At 38.8% G+C, this 17,723-nt stretch overlaps 1 protein-coding gene across 7 annotated transcripts in view; it reads left to right on the plus strand.

Moving 5' to 3' along the window:
- The window catches only part of LOC134226805 (mucin-5AC-like), a 77,778-nt gene that overhangs the window by 38,879 nt on the left and 21,176 nt on the right, over nt 1–17,723 (plus strand). For all 7 annotated transcript variants that reach the window (XM_062707799.1, XM_062707800.1, XM_062707801.1 and 4 more), the window contains one exon: nt 15,865–16,429. In XM_062707799.1, the coding sequence (XP_062563783.1) occupies nt 15,865–16,429 (565 nt within the window). The remainder of the gene's footprint in view (nt 1–15,864; nt 16,430–17,723) is intronic.

Consider the following 17,723-nt stretch of genomic DNA (forward strand, 5'->3'; position numbering starts at 1 on the left):
ATACAATACAATACAATTTTAATCAGTTAGCAGAAAAAAAACGAGCGTTTACAATGGTTGAAAAAATCCTCAGATTGCGACTATTGAAAGGTAAGAAATAATAAGCTAGGAGTGAGAAATGAAAAGTATGAGGAGAGATGTGAGTAGTTAGAAGTGAGAAATGAGAATCAAGAAATGAGAAATAAATGATAAGTGAAAAATTAGAAACAAAAAGGAGAAATAAGAAAATGAGAAAAATAAGAAATAAAAAATGCGAAGTAAAAAGAGAGAATTAAGCAATGAGAATTGAAAATTAATAAATGAAAAATGGGAAATGAAGAATAAGAAGTGAGGTGTGAATAATCGGGAGAAGAGAATGAGTGAGGAATGTGAAATGAATGACAAATTAATCCTTATAACTTCATTCTTCTTTTGTTCTTCCTTTCTTCTTCCTTAGTCCTTCTCACTTTTCACTTCTCAGTACTCACTTCCCACTTCTCACTACTCAATTTAAACATATATTTTTTCACTTCATACTTCATACTCACTTTCCCTACTCAATAGAAAACAATTTCAACCCAAACTACTGCAGGTAATGACATTTTCGTTTTCATCCAAAAACGAATCATGCTCTTTTCGCATGATGTTTTAACGAAAAGATAAATCATTGGTCCCTCAGAGCTTGCGAACATTGCGTAAAATGTGAATCAGCAGAGACCATTCAGAAGTATTTATCAGCCGATTTTTACGTTTTATAACTCGGGCCTGGTGGCCTCACAATTGAATCTCGCCGTTGCCGTTGCCATCAAAAATTGATATCAATTGACATCCGGGAAAGTAACAGGAGGTAGATCGGCCACACTTGACGAAAGAGTGAAATCTATGAACAAGCGCTGCTCTACATCCCGGCAGGGGCAAACAGATTAAACCTCCTTGGGATGCTTTCGTTGTGCTTGCTTAATAATGGCGCAGTACACAGATAGAAAAAGTTGTTGAAATTTACACTAAAGTAATGCACATAAAGGGAATGCCAAAAAGAGTGTAGATTTAAACGATATTATTACCTGAATATATGCAATTTGTATTGCATTATGTCACTTTTTATGCAAATAAGTGTCGTAATGCTTTGTGAATTGCATACATTTAGGGCGAACTTGATGGAAAAGATCCATGTACGCCCAGAATAGTGTAATTTTACACGTCTTTATTATTTACGCGCTGATTACTTTTCATTATTTTTTGCTGTGTATGTTTCGGTGGGCTTTAGTTCCGGTGCTTAAGGGGGGGTCATCTCCTTGGTACGAAAATTACTTAATTAGCTTCGAACCACTCCTGGACAGGCTTGTAAAATGTCATCTGCATGTCATTTGACTAATTTGTTCATAACTTTCTTCAGAAGCCAAATTTATTCCATAATTTTAGATGTACTCATAACGCTTGAGTAGGGCTATATTTTTGTCCAAGGGTACATTGCTCTAAATATAACATCTGAGGCTGGAGAGTGAAAGCTCTCCAAAATGTCACGTGTCATTTGACATAATGTCATTTGAATGACATTTTGCCTCCCACGCCCCAGATTACATATTTACAGCAATGTCTTGTTAGACAAAGTTGTGGGCACATTTAAGCGCTATAAGTTCGTCATACATCATGAATTGATATCTACCTTCTGGAAAAAGTTCTGGGAAAATTATACAAACAAATGCAAATGACATTTTACAACACTGCTCCTGGACAACATTTGGTGGCACTAAGCTAGATCCGGCCAGATTTTGACAAATGATTATTTAAAATTTTGAATGACATGTCAGCCTACTGCCCTATCAACTCATTCATTCGATAGTAATTGAAAACGCTTACTGTGAGCAGAAAAAAACATAACTTGCTTTATTTATATAACAAGGTTTATTGTATCATTATTATTATCATCTTGCGTTTTCAAGGGCACCACTTTCAATATTAAAGCAACGAGCAGGTGTCATCTTTTTATTCTACGCTTCCTGCGACGCAGCAAAGCTTAAATAAATAAAAAAAAAAGATGGCAGTTATTCGTTGATTCTTTGTTAAGATTGGTGCCCCTGAAAATGCGAAGCTAAATTTATTTGGATTCTGAACAGTACCACCTTAAGTAATGTTTCAGAAAAGGGAATCTGGAATAGTTCCAGAACCGTTCGCAATTTGGAGGACACTACTCATATCTACATATAACTTAATCCGCATCAGACCTCGTATTGCGCGTGGTTATTATAGCCCTGCAAGTTGCTTTCTGAAGTCGTACGTTAAAAATTAATCTTTGATTCAAGTGACTTCTTTCAGTAACAAATGTTTGCTTAGAAAAAATCGGCATTAAAATTTTTGTTTCCAATATTACAAAAAAATTGCATTGGAAAGGATCCAATCTATAATATTTTCAGTCATTCAATACGAGCAAGTGAAGATAAATACAGCAACCGACAAGAGTGAGCCTTGCATGGTTTTTTTTCCTAAGAATGACGATAAACAAAAAAAATCTGTGTCAGACATCAATTTAAGGTATTTTTACTAAATTATAAACTATTTAATCGGCTATAACATCACTGTCTGCTAATATTCATTCATATAATTTATACTTTGAAGTGGCAGATAAATTATGTCTTTCTCGTGGCAGAACCCCTATTTTAGATCTACTTATTCCATCATAAACGAAAAACAAACAATAGCGGAAGGATAACTGTTTACAAGCTAAACTTATACATTCCAGTTCATTCTTTTGGCAATCTGTAACTAGAATGAAGAGCGAGCCACGTGTGGCTTTTATAGCCAGGGCAACAAACAAATTACGCAATAACCACTTACGAAAGCGCATTTTGTGGGGCTTCCTTCTCTGAATGTTTTCCTCGACTGGAACCGATCTCTGTGCGCTGGCTTTCACGTATTGTCGTGTGCCTCGGAATAGAATGGCTTCCGCGGCTGCTGGCGAGGTGAGGAAAATCCTACCAGTAACACCTTCCTCCCATCATGGTACGCACCTTCACAGCCGCCCACGCTCCTCTTATCCTGATTATACTTTTGAAGCAAAAAAAAGGAAATTGTTGAAACAGGTAGTCAGTGAGACGTCATTAAAACACTGTCAGGCGATGGTGGTGGGAATGGTAGAGGAAGACCAACAAGTGGGGAATTAGGTACGGGGATTGGAACTGCGCACGAATATACCGCGTGGGTGGTCAGCTCTTCGTATAAGAAGGGAAATAGCTTGACCTTTTGGTGAAAGGAATTTTCTCTTTAGAGTAACTTCTATTCCAACCGCAGTCCAACTTCCAACTATGAAACCAAATGCTGACGATGTTTTAGCGTCAGAAATGAAATGTCGCACTGTTTTGTTCCGACAAAAAACGGATGCGATTTACGCAAATACTTTTGTTAAAACAGTATTGCGCAATGACTTGTGTTAATTTGATAACACAGTCAAGTTCGTTTAAAAAAGAATTACTTGTCTTGTTATCCTAGAAATTATCTATTTATTTTATTGTTTTTTACTATCTTCATAGTTTATAGTTACAGTTTTTTAAGGAGAAAAATACGTTATCTTTATTGAATTCATTTGTAGTGTTATCATGTTGCATCAAACAACAACAAAAAACACAAAAACACTTTAGAATAAATATAAACCACAACCTTCATCATAAATCCCTTTCAACAGGCGACACATCAAACGACGTTGCGGTCCTAGTGTGAGCATGTGCTCGTATGGCCTCCGGTGTGGTGTCCGCTTTACTTCACTGCGGACAGCACATGGGAAGCGTCCGTCGGCATTCGTCTACACCTTGCCACTGATAATTTGATTATGGATTTGTGTCGGTAATTGCTCGTAGAAACGTCAACATCGCATGCTTCAGCTGCGTTTGTAATAGAATACTTACCGCTGATGACGCAAGGAGCCCAACAAGATATATGTTCTGATGGTTATTTTTAGTCGAGGCGATGGCAAACAAAGGGAACATCGGGTTTCCATCTTGTTCCAATTGCAACTCAATGAAAGGTGTATCCGTTTGCCGGTGTTGCATCACATAAAATCACAAATCACCGTGCACTCAAATTGCTATGCCAGCAGATTATTGAGTCAATCGCCAATGTGGCGAAGTTCCTCATAAATAAACATACGATCACAACGTACCGTGCGTCCCCATCCTTGCATTTTTCTCTCTTCGAGGACACCGCGAACGTATGAGGCAATAGGTACTTATTTTAATCTATAGGATTCATCAATATTCCGCAACCCCACACTTGGTCTTGCATGAGGAGCGAAAGACAGCGGCGTTGATCCTGTTCGTGACAGTTCAGAAATGCATGCCGCAAACTGGCAGGCAACTTCGCCTGCCACCGTCCCCCTCGATGAAAGCCTGCCGTGTTTTCCAGTTACGTTTGTTCTTGCTATGGTTTCTCCATGATTGCGTGCAAACGCAACGGGGAGTTGGGGATTTGCATACTTACACTCAATTCCATTAGGGCTTGCCATGTGCTCGAGTGGACACATGTTGGCAGATTTTCCCCCACCCCATCGCTGGGGACTCGGTTAGCAGTTTTCTTTGTACGGTGTGCTTTTAATGACCTTTCAGTGGACACCATTTATTGGGCGCCTTTGTACTGCTTTACGCCTTGCAGTTGCATTTCAGTACACGTTTGGGGTTTTATGTATTTATATTCTGCGCATAATTGTCCCATGTTCTGCTTGTATTTGATATATTTACTCTGATAGTAGTAGTATTGTTTTTCAGAGAAAAAGAAGCGAATATAGAATTACATGGGGGTGACATTGGGCCAAATGTGATATATTCCAAGTAAATGGTACAAAGCTCTGGTAGTTAACATTGGAATCAAGTTTTAGTTAGTTGAGTACGATCTTGAATAATAAATTTACCACTGAACAGGGAAGCAAAATGAGGCTAATTCTTTAAAAGTATACATATAGGGAGCAGGACCATTCAGACCGAAAGACAAAATGTCGAAAGGGGCTGTCCACAAATCGCGTAGACCAAAATTTCACATTTCCAAACCCCTCCCTCCCCCCTAGTAGACTTTCGTAGACTTTTCCGAAACCCCTCCCCCACCCCCTTGAAAACTACGCAGACTTTTCCAAATTTTACAAATGTGATTGGAAGATTTAAAAATCAAATTTAATCCTCTATCCATAGCTCCTGAAATCAAATCTCTAGGCCAATTAGTTTTATTTCTAACTAGCTTTATGTACCCGGCCTTGCTCGGAATTGCCTGTTTGGTTCGCAGATTTTTTTTAACAATCGGAAAATGATAAAACCAATTGGTCAACAGGGTAATTGTGTTTACTTATTGATACTTCATCATTTGATTAAAAGAAGGCTGATTGACTGATTTTGAAGAAGGGATCGTGAGTTTGAATAGCCTTATTCCGGGCAAACGTCTATTTCTAAAGAAGGAAAAACATCCACCGATGCCTTATTCCGGGCGAACGCATATTTTTAAAAAAGGGATCACACCCTCCAGTGCCTTATCCCGGGCAAATTCCTACTTTTGAAGAAGCAATCACATCTACTATCCAGAAGAAAACACATTAATCATTACTTTTCACTGGGCAAACCATTACTCCGATGAAGGGTAACAATAATCATTGTTTTATACCCAGCAAATGCTTGCTTTCTATGCATGATTTTTCTGATGATGATCATAATTATCCCAAATGCCCTTCATGTAAAATGACCTTTGGCCGAATAGTGTTATATTAATGACCTGCTACATTCAGGGATGTGTCATTTTCAGCGAAATCTCATATTCTGGGATATGTATATCGGGAAGTATTATTTTCGGGAAATATCATTTTCGTTAAAGTCATTTTTGGGGAAATGTTACTGTCGAGGATTTTCCAATTTTAAGGAGTTCGGGCAATTTGTTTTCGGAGCATTGTACAATGTCAAAGAACATCGGATGAACTAAATAAGAGGGATTTAAAAATAAATTCGTTTTCTAAACAATACCAAACCCCAATAACCTCCTGCATTCCTCCTAGCCTCTCTTTAATAGCTTCCTTTGGGTAGAGATTACGTGCTTACAAATTTGGTTTAAATTGACCCATGCAATAAAAAGGTATGCTAAACTGTTAGTTTAATAAATATATCTTCTCTCTCATTCAGCTATGACACTCCTACCCGGTCTGATATAGTCTTCTTTAGACAAAAAATATGGGTTCAGATGCTATGCTGAATTAGACGATAACTAAACAATACCCCTCTCTCACACCCTCCCTCTTTTAAAATGATCTACCCACATCCACTAAAACCGCTTTCTTAGGACAGAAAACATTTGATACAAATTTGGTTCAAATCGGTCATACGGTTCAAGACTTACACTGAATTGATCGATAACTAAGCAATACGCCTCCCCCTTCTCCAAAGAGCATCCCTAACCCCCATATAGTCGTCTCCTTAAGATAACGAATTTGTGTTCCAAATTTGGTTGAAATCGGCCAAGGGGTTCAGAAGTTACACTGAGTTGATTGATAACTGAGCCATACCCCTCCCCCTTTTCCGAAGATTATCCCTAACACCTCTATCGTCGTCTCCTTAAGATAAATAATGTTTGCTCCAAATGTGGTTGAAATCGGGCAAGGGATTCAAGACTTACACTGAGTTGATAGATAACTAAGCAATACCCCTCCCCCCACGCTCTTCCTCTTTACCAAAGAGCATCCCTTATCTTCATATAGTCGTCTCCTTAAGATAACGTATTTGCGTTCCAAATTTGGTTGAAATCGGCCAAGGGGTTCAGAAGTTACACTGAGTTGATCGATAACTAAGCAATACCCCTCCCCCCACACCAACCCCCTTTTCCAAAGAGCATGCCTAACCCTCCTATCGTCGTCTACTTAAAATAAAGAATGTGTGTTCCAAATTTGGTTGAAATCGGTCAATGGGTTCAGAAGTTATGCTGGAAAATACATACCAACATACATACAAACATTGAGTTTTATATATATATAGATAGATAGATAGATAGATAGATTAATTCTATTGCTCCTAGAGGTGTGCGTCACAACCGCCGACATTTTTGCATCGGCGCGCCACTGCTTAAATTCTGTCACGCATCTGACCTATGATTCCCAACACCGGTTGAAATTCGTAAAAACCGAAAATTTGTCAGAATTTCGAAAAATTTCGAGTTGAAACTCCGAGAATGTCAAGTATACAATCCAATAAGTTTTGCGTGGAAATTGCGTAAAATTTCCCAATTGATAACCTTAAAAGTTCCAAAAAAAATTTTCAAAAAAAATTCCATGTGCATTTCGAAGAATTTCATGTCCAAAGAAATCCTCGCGAAAATTCCGAAGAATTTCCGAAATTAGGAAAATTTTCCCGGAGACTTCCCAGAAAATCTCCAGTGGATATTCGAAGCGTTTCTCGCGGAAATTTCGGGGGAAATTTCCTTTTGCAATTAAATTTTAAAAAATCCATTGAAGTACTACATAATTTCAATAGTTTCCAAAGAAGTTCCTGCCGAAAATCAAAAGAAATTCTAGTAGAATCTGCAAAATCCAAGTGAAATTTTTTCGAAGGTTTTTATAGAATACTTTGGAGAATTTTCCTGCTCAACACAGAAGAATTTCCCGACGAAATCCATGATACCGAAACTTAAAAAAAATCAAACTAGTGAACTTCGCACGAGCTGCTGTATGAATTGTTTTCAAAAAAGTAAAAAAATAAATAACATAAAAAAGACTACGTAGACTTTTGGTATACCCCTCCGTCCCCCTTCGTAGACTATCGTAGACTTTTTCGAAACCCCTCTCCCCTCTCAAAAGTCTACGTGGTTTATGTGCAGCCCCAAAGGACAAAAGGTCGAAGGGACAAATGATCGAAAAGAACAAAAGGTCGAAAGGACAAAACGTCGAACGTGACAAAAGGTCGAAAGAGACAAAAGGTCGAAAAGAACAAAAGTTCGAAAGGGACAAAAGGTCGAAATAGACAAGAAACTAAGACAGAGAGAATCAATCACAATACAATTTTAATTTATTTCTTAAATCAATAATCTTTTTATCTCTAACAAAACCATCTAGATATTTATAATATTGCTTCATATTTATAGTAATTACTCCTTCTTTGAAAATTGCTCATTCTTCAACTTTGATTGATAAGATAAGTATATTACTTCCGCTTGAAGTTGAAATGCATCGCAAATTCCTTTGGAATACACTCAACTTGTTATCAACTTGTTCTTGATCGATCTTTTGTTCCTTTCGACCTTTTGTACTTTTCGAACTTTTGCCTTTTAGACCTTTTGTCCCTTTCGACCTTTTGTCACTTTCGACCTTTTGTCCCTTTCGACCTTCTGTCCCTTTCGACGTTTTGTCTTTTCAACCTTTTGTCCTTTCGACCTTTTGACCCTTCGACCTTTTGTCATAGATTCGACTACACGTTCGCCTTGTAAGAGAATGGTCATGAGTTCGATTCCCAGCCCCTACACCAAACCCTCGTCAGTCGCCGGATCCGTAGCCCATACGGTGGCGTTAAATTAATATCACAAATTATTCAGCATTTCTCACCTAACATGTGAAAAGGGCCTACATCCATAACGTAAACATTGAGAAAATGCTGTTCCAAAAAAAAAATCAGCATCACAATTTCAATTCCCTTTTCGCAGGTTTATGATATTTCGAGCAGCAAAAACTTCTATAAGCACATAATCAACACTGTTTATTCATCCATAACTTTAATTGCATCGAAAATAACCAAAAAAGTGAAGAAATCGATGAATGAAAAATTTAAGTCTATTTTCATTTTTTCTCCAGAATAGACCTTCTTGATAAGTCACTGTGTTTGCTTGTCATTCATAGACCCTTTGTTTATGGCATTTTTCAAACGTAAACATGGAATAAGGATTTTCGTGAGAGAGATTTTTTCTCTCCGAGTTCGGGCCGACGACGATTCGAAAAAAAAATCCCGTTTTCGGCCCCGAAGTTGGAGAAGGCTTATTCCTGACAGAAAAAACGAGTGGCTTGGCCGTTTTTAGGGTGGACCTACACATATTTTGAAAATAACACGTAGGCCCAATCAAAAAATAGTTTTTTTCTATGTAATTTAATGGAAGATGCGGGAAATTTTTATACACTCTAAAAAATCAAAACAAACTTCATGTCAGATTTACCTGAAAACTAATATAGTTCTCATCCACCATACTTTTCACGTAAGAGTGACTTGGCATTCACGTAAGAATGAATGACACATAACCTAAACATAATTTGGCTTTGCGGAGGTAAGTCATATTTCAGATGCATGTAGGCGGAGATTTTCCGTGCCTGTATCTTCCCTAATTGGAAAAAATGTCAACGAAGATGAAATTTATTAGATTCGTTGAGAAATGGCGTGAAAGCAGAGGAAGTTGCATGGACGTCTAGAATTACAGTTTTCCGGTAGCGTTAGTATAAAATTACTTTTCGTTTAATTAACAGCAATAATATTAGCAATTTTCGAGCAAGAAAGTGGATGCAAATTCGCAGCGATACTCATTGACATCATTTCTCAAGAAATCTGATAAACTTCATTCGATATCCGCCGGTATATTTGATTTTTTCTTCGCTAACTGTTTCTGCACTAACTACAAAGGCCATTAGGCCGAAGGTCATTAGGCCGAAGGCCATTAGGCCGAATGGTCATTAGGCCGAATGAGAAAAAGAAATGAGGTTTTTCCTTCTTCTTTCCTCCTTCTTTCATCTTACTTATTTCTTCTTCCTTCTTCGCCCAACTTTTTTTCTTCCTTCTTATTACTTTTTTTAATTTTTCCTTCTTCCTCCTTTATTCTTTTTTCTCACTTCATTCTCTTTCTCTTTTTTCTTCTTCTGTCTTCTTTCATCCTTCTTACTTTTTCTTTCTTCATACTTCTTCCTTCCTCTTTCTTTATTTTTCCTACTTCCTTCTTCCGTCTTACCTTTCCTTCATCCTTCTTATTTCTTCCTTCTTCCTTCATCCTTCTTTATTTTTACTTCTTCATTCTTCCTTCTTCCTTCTTTATTTCTTACTTCTTCCTTTTTTGTTTCTTCTTCCTCCATCCTCCTCCCTTCTTCCTTCTTCCTTCTTCCCTTTTCCTTTTTTTCTTCTTCCTTCTTCCTTTTTCCTTCTTCCTTCTTCCCTCTTCATGTTTTCCTTCTTCCTACTTCCTTCTTTCTTCTTCCTTCTTCCCTTTTTTTTCTTCTTTCTGCTTCCTTTTCTTTCTTCCTTCTTCTTTTTTTCTGCTTCCTACTTCCTTCTTTCTTTTTTCTTTTCCCTTCTTCCTTCTTCCTGTCTACTTTTTTCCTGCCTCTTTCTTCCTTCTTCCTTCTTCATTCTTCCTTCTTCTTTTTTCTTTCTTCTTTCTTCCTTGTTCCTTGTTCCTTCTTTCTTCTCATTTCTTCCTTGTTCCTTGTTCTCATTTCTTCCTTGTTGTTTCTTCTCATTTCTTCCTAATGGCCTTCGGCCTAATGACCTTCGGCCTAACGGCCTTCGGCCTAATGACCCAGCATCCTACAAAGTGCACCAAATGACGGCGTTCCTTTCCAATGATCAAAACATCATTTTGCATCAATAAATCAACAGGGCGAAAAGGTCTTAGATGGTTGCCACACCAGGACAAGGCTTTCGAAACTGCCCAAAAAATCCGAGATTTATCAAACAATAAAAAAGTTATAGCAATTTCATTTTGGAGTCAATATGACCCTAGAGCACAGACGACGTAAGTTTTTTTTAGCACAGACAGAAGGTTAATACACTTTTCTCTCCCAATTTGTATAAATCAGTGTGGAATAGGAATCACACAGCTTGGCGTCACTTAGGTTTGGGGGAACCTTTCCTCGTAAAGAATCCATCGAAAGAATTTCCCGTGGACTCAGAAGCATTTTCCGAGGAAACTCAGAGGATTTTTCGTGTGAAATAAAACCACGGGGATATTCAAAAGAATTTTCTGTTGTAGTTCAGAAGAAAATCCCGGGAAATTTAGAAACATTTTCGGGGACATTAGGATCAATTTTCCGGAGAAATAGAGAATAGGAAAAAAATCGATGAAATCTTTTCCTGGGAAAATTGACTTTGTCAAAAGTTATGTTCAGGATTTCACAAATCAATCAACCAGCCGAATTTCAGTATCAAAAATTAAAATTAAAAATGCAAACCATAAGCTGCCGATGCGATTGTTTCATTGGTCATCTGTAGTAAAACAAACGGCGCCCAATCATACGAAGACGAATTCAAAACATGAAATCAAACATAATATCATCAGCTAGCAAGCATAGCTGGAGTTTTGATTTTATACAATTTTGTATAATTGACCAAATGCTTACATGAAAATTGGTTTCCCTCATTAGTGTTTTGATTTTCTAAATTTAACTAATTCCTGACAAAAATTCAATTTGGATACAGCGCACAATGTCGTTTGGCCGAACGCCATTTGGCCGAATGCCGTTTGGCCGAATACCGTTTGGCCGAACGGGTCGTTTGGCCGAATGCCGTTTGGCCGAATAGTAAAAAAATTGACCTCAGTTTACGAGTGGTCCTTCATCCTACTTCCTTCTTCTTTCTTCCTTCTTCCTTCCTCCCTATTCCTGTTTTCTTCTTTCTTCTTTCTTCCTTTCTCCTCCTTCCTTCTTCCTTCTTACTTACTCTCTTCTTCCTTCTTCTTTCTTCCTTCATTCTTCTTACCTCTTACTTCTTTCTTCTTCCTTCTTTCTTCTTCCTTCTTCCCTCTTCCTTCTTCCTTCGTTTTTCTTCCTTTTTCTTTCTTCCTTCTTTTTTCCTTCTTTCTTCTTCCTTCTTCCTTTTTTATTTTTTCCTTCCTCCTTCTTCCTTCTTCCTTCTTGCTTCTTCCTTCTTCCATCTTCCTCCTTCCTTCTTCCTTCATTCATCTTCTTTCTTTCATCTTCCTTCTTCTTCTTCCCTCTTCCCTCTTCCTTCGTCCTTCTTTTTTCTTTCTTCTTCCTTCTTCTTTCTTCCTTATTTTTTCTCCCTTTTTCTTCTTCCTTCTTCCTTCTTCTTCCTTACTTCTACCTGCTTCCTTCGTCCTTCTTTCTTCTTCCTTCTTCCTTTTTTCTTCCTTCTTCATTCTTCCTTCTTCCATCTTCCTTCTTCCTTCTTTCTTATCCCTTCTTCTTCTTCTTCCTTCATTTTTCCTTCTTCCTTATCTCTTCTTCTTTCTTTCGTCATACGGCCAAATGACCCTAAACCTTGTTCGTTATCTATCGAGAGCGATTCCTGCAAATCCTGCTAAAAATGTTTTAAAAAGACTAAAAAGTAAAGAGTTAAGATTTTTTTACTTGCCCAAATATTACAAAACTATAAACACTACATTTTCCCCACCTTTAAACAATGCCCACTAATTGATTTGATGTGTTTCACTTATTTTAACAAACTCGGCCAACCTACCCCACCACTGGGGTTGGTTTGCCAAATATTTCCGCCGCATTTGTTTTGTTATAACTTTTTTTCCAATTTGTGTTCATCGATGAAAATATGTCACAAATGTGCTCAAGACTTGTATATTTATGACAGTGAAAACCGTTTTTTGAAAAGTCGAGCCAGAATTAGTACAGACATTCCGAAAGCAAAACTCGACCAACCAGCCCCGAGCTCCCCTACATGTTACTTCACAAAGAGTGATTATGCTATGACTTATGCCTGCATAAATCTACCGTTACCTAACAATGAACTTTGGCATATTCCAATATCCAATAACTTGGTATCAACTGTAAGATCGCCTAAACCCTCATTTTTGATTCAACTATTATTGTTAAATATTAGTCTTCAGGACACATAATGGTTACCAAAATCATTCTCAAAGAATAATATTATAAAACTGCTCATCGGACAAATGAAATCATTCTAGAACTAAAGTGCGTTCACCATACGAATTCGTAATCATATAGAAACTTTTCATATTACATACATCGTATGCAAGAAACAGGTAATCTAATCCAACTACAATATGAAATGATCTTTTCAAGACGTTTTCACTTCTTCGTCAAGTCGCAATATGCTCAATATCCTCGGTATCATATTTTAATCCCATTTCGAAAGAAATCATTCCTGCGTCATCCACTCAATTAGACTAAACGCCTACACTGCAGACATCGACCCTCCCGTCACTGCAACACGAAGAACTTCTCCGTATAAGGCAGCGCGCAACTGTTGTCAAACATACCTAACCAACTAGGCAGACGTGATATGCGAAGACAAAGTTAGTGAAGTGCAAACATCCACCCACCGGTACCGCTCCGGAATCTTCGCGCAAGGTGCCTTACTGCCGCCCGGTCTACGTTTTGCTCTATCAACAGTTGAAACCACTCCACGTGACTCGCTCATGAGTGTTGTCCTTTTGGATAAAACCCCAAACCCCACCGTGTGCGGCAAAGAAAAGTAAATAAACAAGCTCCATGTGGCTACTATTTACTTTGTATCTTACTTCGACTATTCTCTCCAAGGCCATCCCAACGGGTAGCGGAGCGAAGATGTGAACAAACTGCTGCTGCTAGCGGCACGTTGCCACCCACCGCCTTACTCAAGCTTTTCGCACTCTCGCTCATTCTGGGGCTGAACGCTCTTCCAAGCAGTTGCACGAAAAAGCTCTCTCATTATCCCTTACCCTGGTAGTATAATCTGATTGTAACTAACCGCGCACTTTTACATAGCACGGCAAGGGTTCAGTACCACCGACCGCGTGGTGGGGTGTGGGTTGTGCAGCCAAATGGGATGCAAAGTACCGATGAATCGAGCGTCGCAGTACACGTTTTTGCCGAGCACGCGGCCGGCTCAAATGCGATTGCGGTTGCCCTTCTACCGTTTCCTCCGTTGGGCGCACGACACCGTATCATATAATAAAATAATAAAAACAACAACGACGACGACAACGGAAACGGCGACGGCTGTGTATGTACATGAAGCGGGAGGCTATTTTACCACGCCACTTGTTCCTGTTGAAACCGGCTTCGGTGGGGGTCGGGAGATCGGGGCACATATAAGTGGAGGGGAATGTGTTACAAACAGAGACAGTTTTGATGGGCATTATGTAAACATGGGGCCAGAGTATGCTTTGATTAGCTAACGGGGACGGGAATTAGATCGGAAGCTGTATCTGTGGGTTTACAATACTGACCACCGAACCGAACAGTTGATTCATCGCGAGAGATAAGAAAGCTCTGTAATAAAATGAATTTGTGATTAGTATTAACTTGACATCTAAAATCTGAAATACTATTTCATATGCCAGATGCCTAGCATCAATACAATAAATATTAGACTATTTATTTGTTCAGAATACCTAACTAAATAATATTGAAGGCAATTAGTTGGAATCCCATTTCAAACGTACCTTACGCATTAAGCGGCACAAATCTCAAAGTGCAAGATGTAGATCTATTGATCAACTACAATTTTGGGATGTGAGAAGTTGGGGCAGCCATTATTGTGCAGTAATTTTTGGATTCTGCCGTGATTATCTTTAAATCAAGAGCAAAACTTCCAATCCGGAAACGACGAGTGTCAAATATAAAATTACACCTCGATTGATCCTTGACGTCTTTGCAATGATATTTCAGCGAATGATATGTGTATTGATAAATATGAACATCAAATTTCAAATATGCAATGCAATTATACGAAACATAAATATCATCAAATTTTCCAACATTTGAGTAACATCTGGTGAGCGAAGCCACCACGTTGTTTCGATAATAATCTTTCTCACTGACCGGGGCTACACGAGTTGTGTAAACACGCAACAATCTTAGATCACAGAAGGATGGAATATTTTCTGTTATTCAATCTCAGATTACAAAACACAATAACCAGCTGCATATTAAATCTATTCCTATACGACATAAAAAGCAACATCGACACCACACTGTACGAAACAAACGATTGTGTTGTGTGATAGATCCCGCTCGCGTTGGGTTGCAACTCAACTACCGTCAACTGGGGGGAAGATGATCATTGAGGTGAAGATGATCATTTGATGTGTCAGTCAAAAGTGCCAAATTTTTTTGTGAAACGCTAGTCAACAATATACTCCTTTCAAGTAATGTTACCGCTAGGTAGAAATCCGAGTTTTTCGATTATAATCATGAAAATGTATTTTGTGGAAGAAAGAGAGAGATAGTCATAAATGACGCTTTTTTCGTTTCAAATATTGACTTCGTAGACTTCTTTACGTAGTAAATTCAACATTTATTCAAATAACCTAGTGTATTTTGACTACTAGGTCATAACGATTTTAGTAGAGCTGTCTTGATCAACTTCGCCCCAAACCAGATTATTCAAAAAATGTGTGATAATTTAATTTATTTTAATAAATGCGAATGCATTTCAGAAAACTAAAGTTGTTGATTATTGCAACGTATAGCAGTACATGTTTTGAAAATATTTGTTTCGATTTAAAATGTTAACACACATTGTTATTGCATGTTTTGTCTTAAAAATGATCATCTTCCCCCCAGTTGACGGTACATCTCAAATACCTAGCAAATAGCTTTCGTGAAAATGGAACTGGGGTTTAATCACTTCTCTCTGCGACGATGACGCTTCCGATTGCAAGCAACAAACATGTGGTCACTCGATTTTTGCAAAATACTCGCGATATCCTATTACATTGCGTTGCGATGCATCCGTCCCTGTACCGATTTGCATCACCACATCAAATAAGTTCGATGGAAACGCATGGTAGATTGTGCATTTATAACTATAAATCGCTTCTGCGTTTTTAGAGCATATTGAAGTTTTTTTTGGCTTTTATTCATAATCCTGCCACTGTACCGCGGCTTGTGTAGGCGAATACAATTTCACAATCCCGATGCTTATACAACCAATCCCCACAATCAGCAAAACTAACGTGCATTTTTCTCTATCTCTTCCCGGATCATTCCAGACGAACCCCTTGTTAACGGACATTCCACAGCCCCACCGCTAGTTGTGATATCGACCAATGCTAGCAGCAGCACCCTTCAGAAGCACCATGCCGTCTCTTCCCTCACGATTGATCTCTCGACCAAAAGCAACAGCAACAGCAGCAGCAGTAGCAGTAGCACCGGGATCATCGGGCACCGGTTGTCCAGTACGCCCCCCTCGTCCGGGTGTTCGTCGTCGTCGTCGACGCTTACCATCTCGCCGGTGGACGATTCGCAGTCCTCGCTGAACCTGAGCGGTGGCTCCACCAGCGGTTACATCACCAGCCACAGCGCCAACAGTTCCAGCTCGCTTAATCTGAGCGGGTCCTCGCCGTTGCCTGTCAACGGTAGCGTAATAGCGACGTCACATGGGTCCAACTCATCGCCGTTGCCGCATGATCTCGTTATCGTACAACAGCAGCAAATCAACCATCTAGTTCAGGCGGCTGCCGGCCAGACGCACCACGGGCTGACCAGTACGAGCACCCTGCTGAATCACATACCGACCGGCGGCCGGCGGAGGACCACCAGCTCGAACAGCAATGGGTACGTTGTTAAAAATCTGAAAATGCTTGTGCAACAGGGGTTTGAAACTTGCTATGTCTAGTTCTTGTCAAACAGGGATGATAGTCGTTAATCTCAATACAAATTGGACTTTTTTTTCCAATCGTCTGTGAATTTTGACAAGGTCAGTTCTTCAATTAGAATCACTTTTTAGTTGGGCCTCTGTTGGATTATCAATGCATATGTTCTAATAGGTTCATGTAAATGACAGCTATGCAAAGATAGTGTTGATTTTTCTTTTGAAATATGTAAATTCAAATTAATCGAAAGCAGTCCATGAGTTCCCACTTACTACTGCACGCAGCCAGGCGCTGACTCCTATGCACGAAAAAACAGCTCGACTTGACAACATGTTGAGCAACCCAACATTGAAAGTTACATCAAATCTTGAACTTTTTGCGTGTGAAATGGTGAGGATTTTAAACGCATTTATTAGAACATTATTAAGAGCATTTTTGTGGAATGTCTTTGTCATAAGACAAGACGAGTTAGTACTATCTTATTAATTCCACCATTCGATTGTAACTTTACAGACACATAGGGGAACGGTTCGCCACTTCATCTCATAGCTCCTATTTCCATCCCACCACAAACAAAGCAATGGAAAGGAATTAGGTTTGTTTATTATTTTTGTGATTTTTTTCAGCAGTGAGCACGCATGTTGACAAAAGGATGCGACGAATTTGGTGCCGTATTTCTTTGTTTAGCGATGAGATGGATATATGTACAGTGAGATTGAGATCGGAACATTTCCCCTATTTCGACCTCAAAAGTAAGATCGCCTTCAGTATCTAATACTCGACTCAACTTGTCAAGTCGAGCTGTTTTTTCGTGTCCGCAAAACTTGCACTGGAACACTCAGTTGGGCAACAAAATAACTTTCCTCAGTAATTATTATGATATAATCTTCAGCTTCAAATTCAATTGTACGTTTTTCGAATATTTGTTTTACTGGTCAAATCGCCCCAGTGCATGCATGACGATATGCTCTTATCAACTGGACACAACCACGGCGAACCCAGGAGCAGTTGCTTTCAAATGATATAGAAGCTATCGCTATACTATCTTCTGATGCAAGACCATGATAAAGAAGGCTGGGTTCGATTCCCGGTTTGGTTTTTTGCATTGTTAGCACGATGAAACTTTCCAGTCGAGAAAACTTTATGTCTCGACTGGACAGTTTCATCGTACTAACAATGCAAAAATAACAAAGTTCCGAAGCAACGAAAGGTTGATGTAAACATCGCGTTTTCATTGAAGATTGGCAAGAGCAATT

Source organism: Armigeres subalbatus, chromosome 3 (genome assembly GCF_024139115.2).
Source record: "Armigeres subalbatus isolate Guangzhou_Male chromosome 3, GZ_Asu_2, whole genome shotgun sequence".
Classification (NCBI taxonomy): Eukaryota; Metazoa; Arthropoda; class Insecta; order Diptera; family Culicidae; genus Armigeres; species Armigeres subalbatus.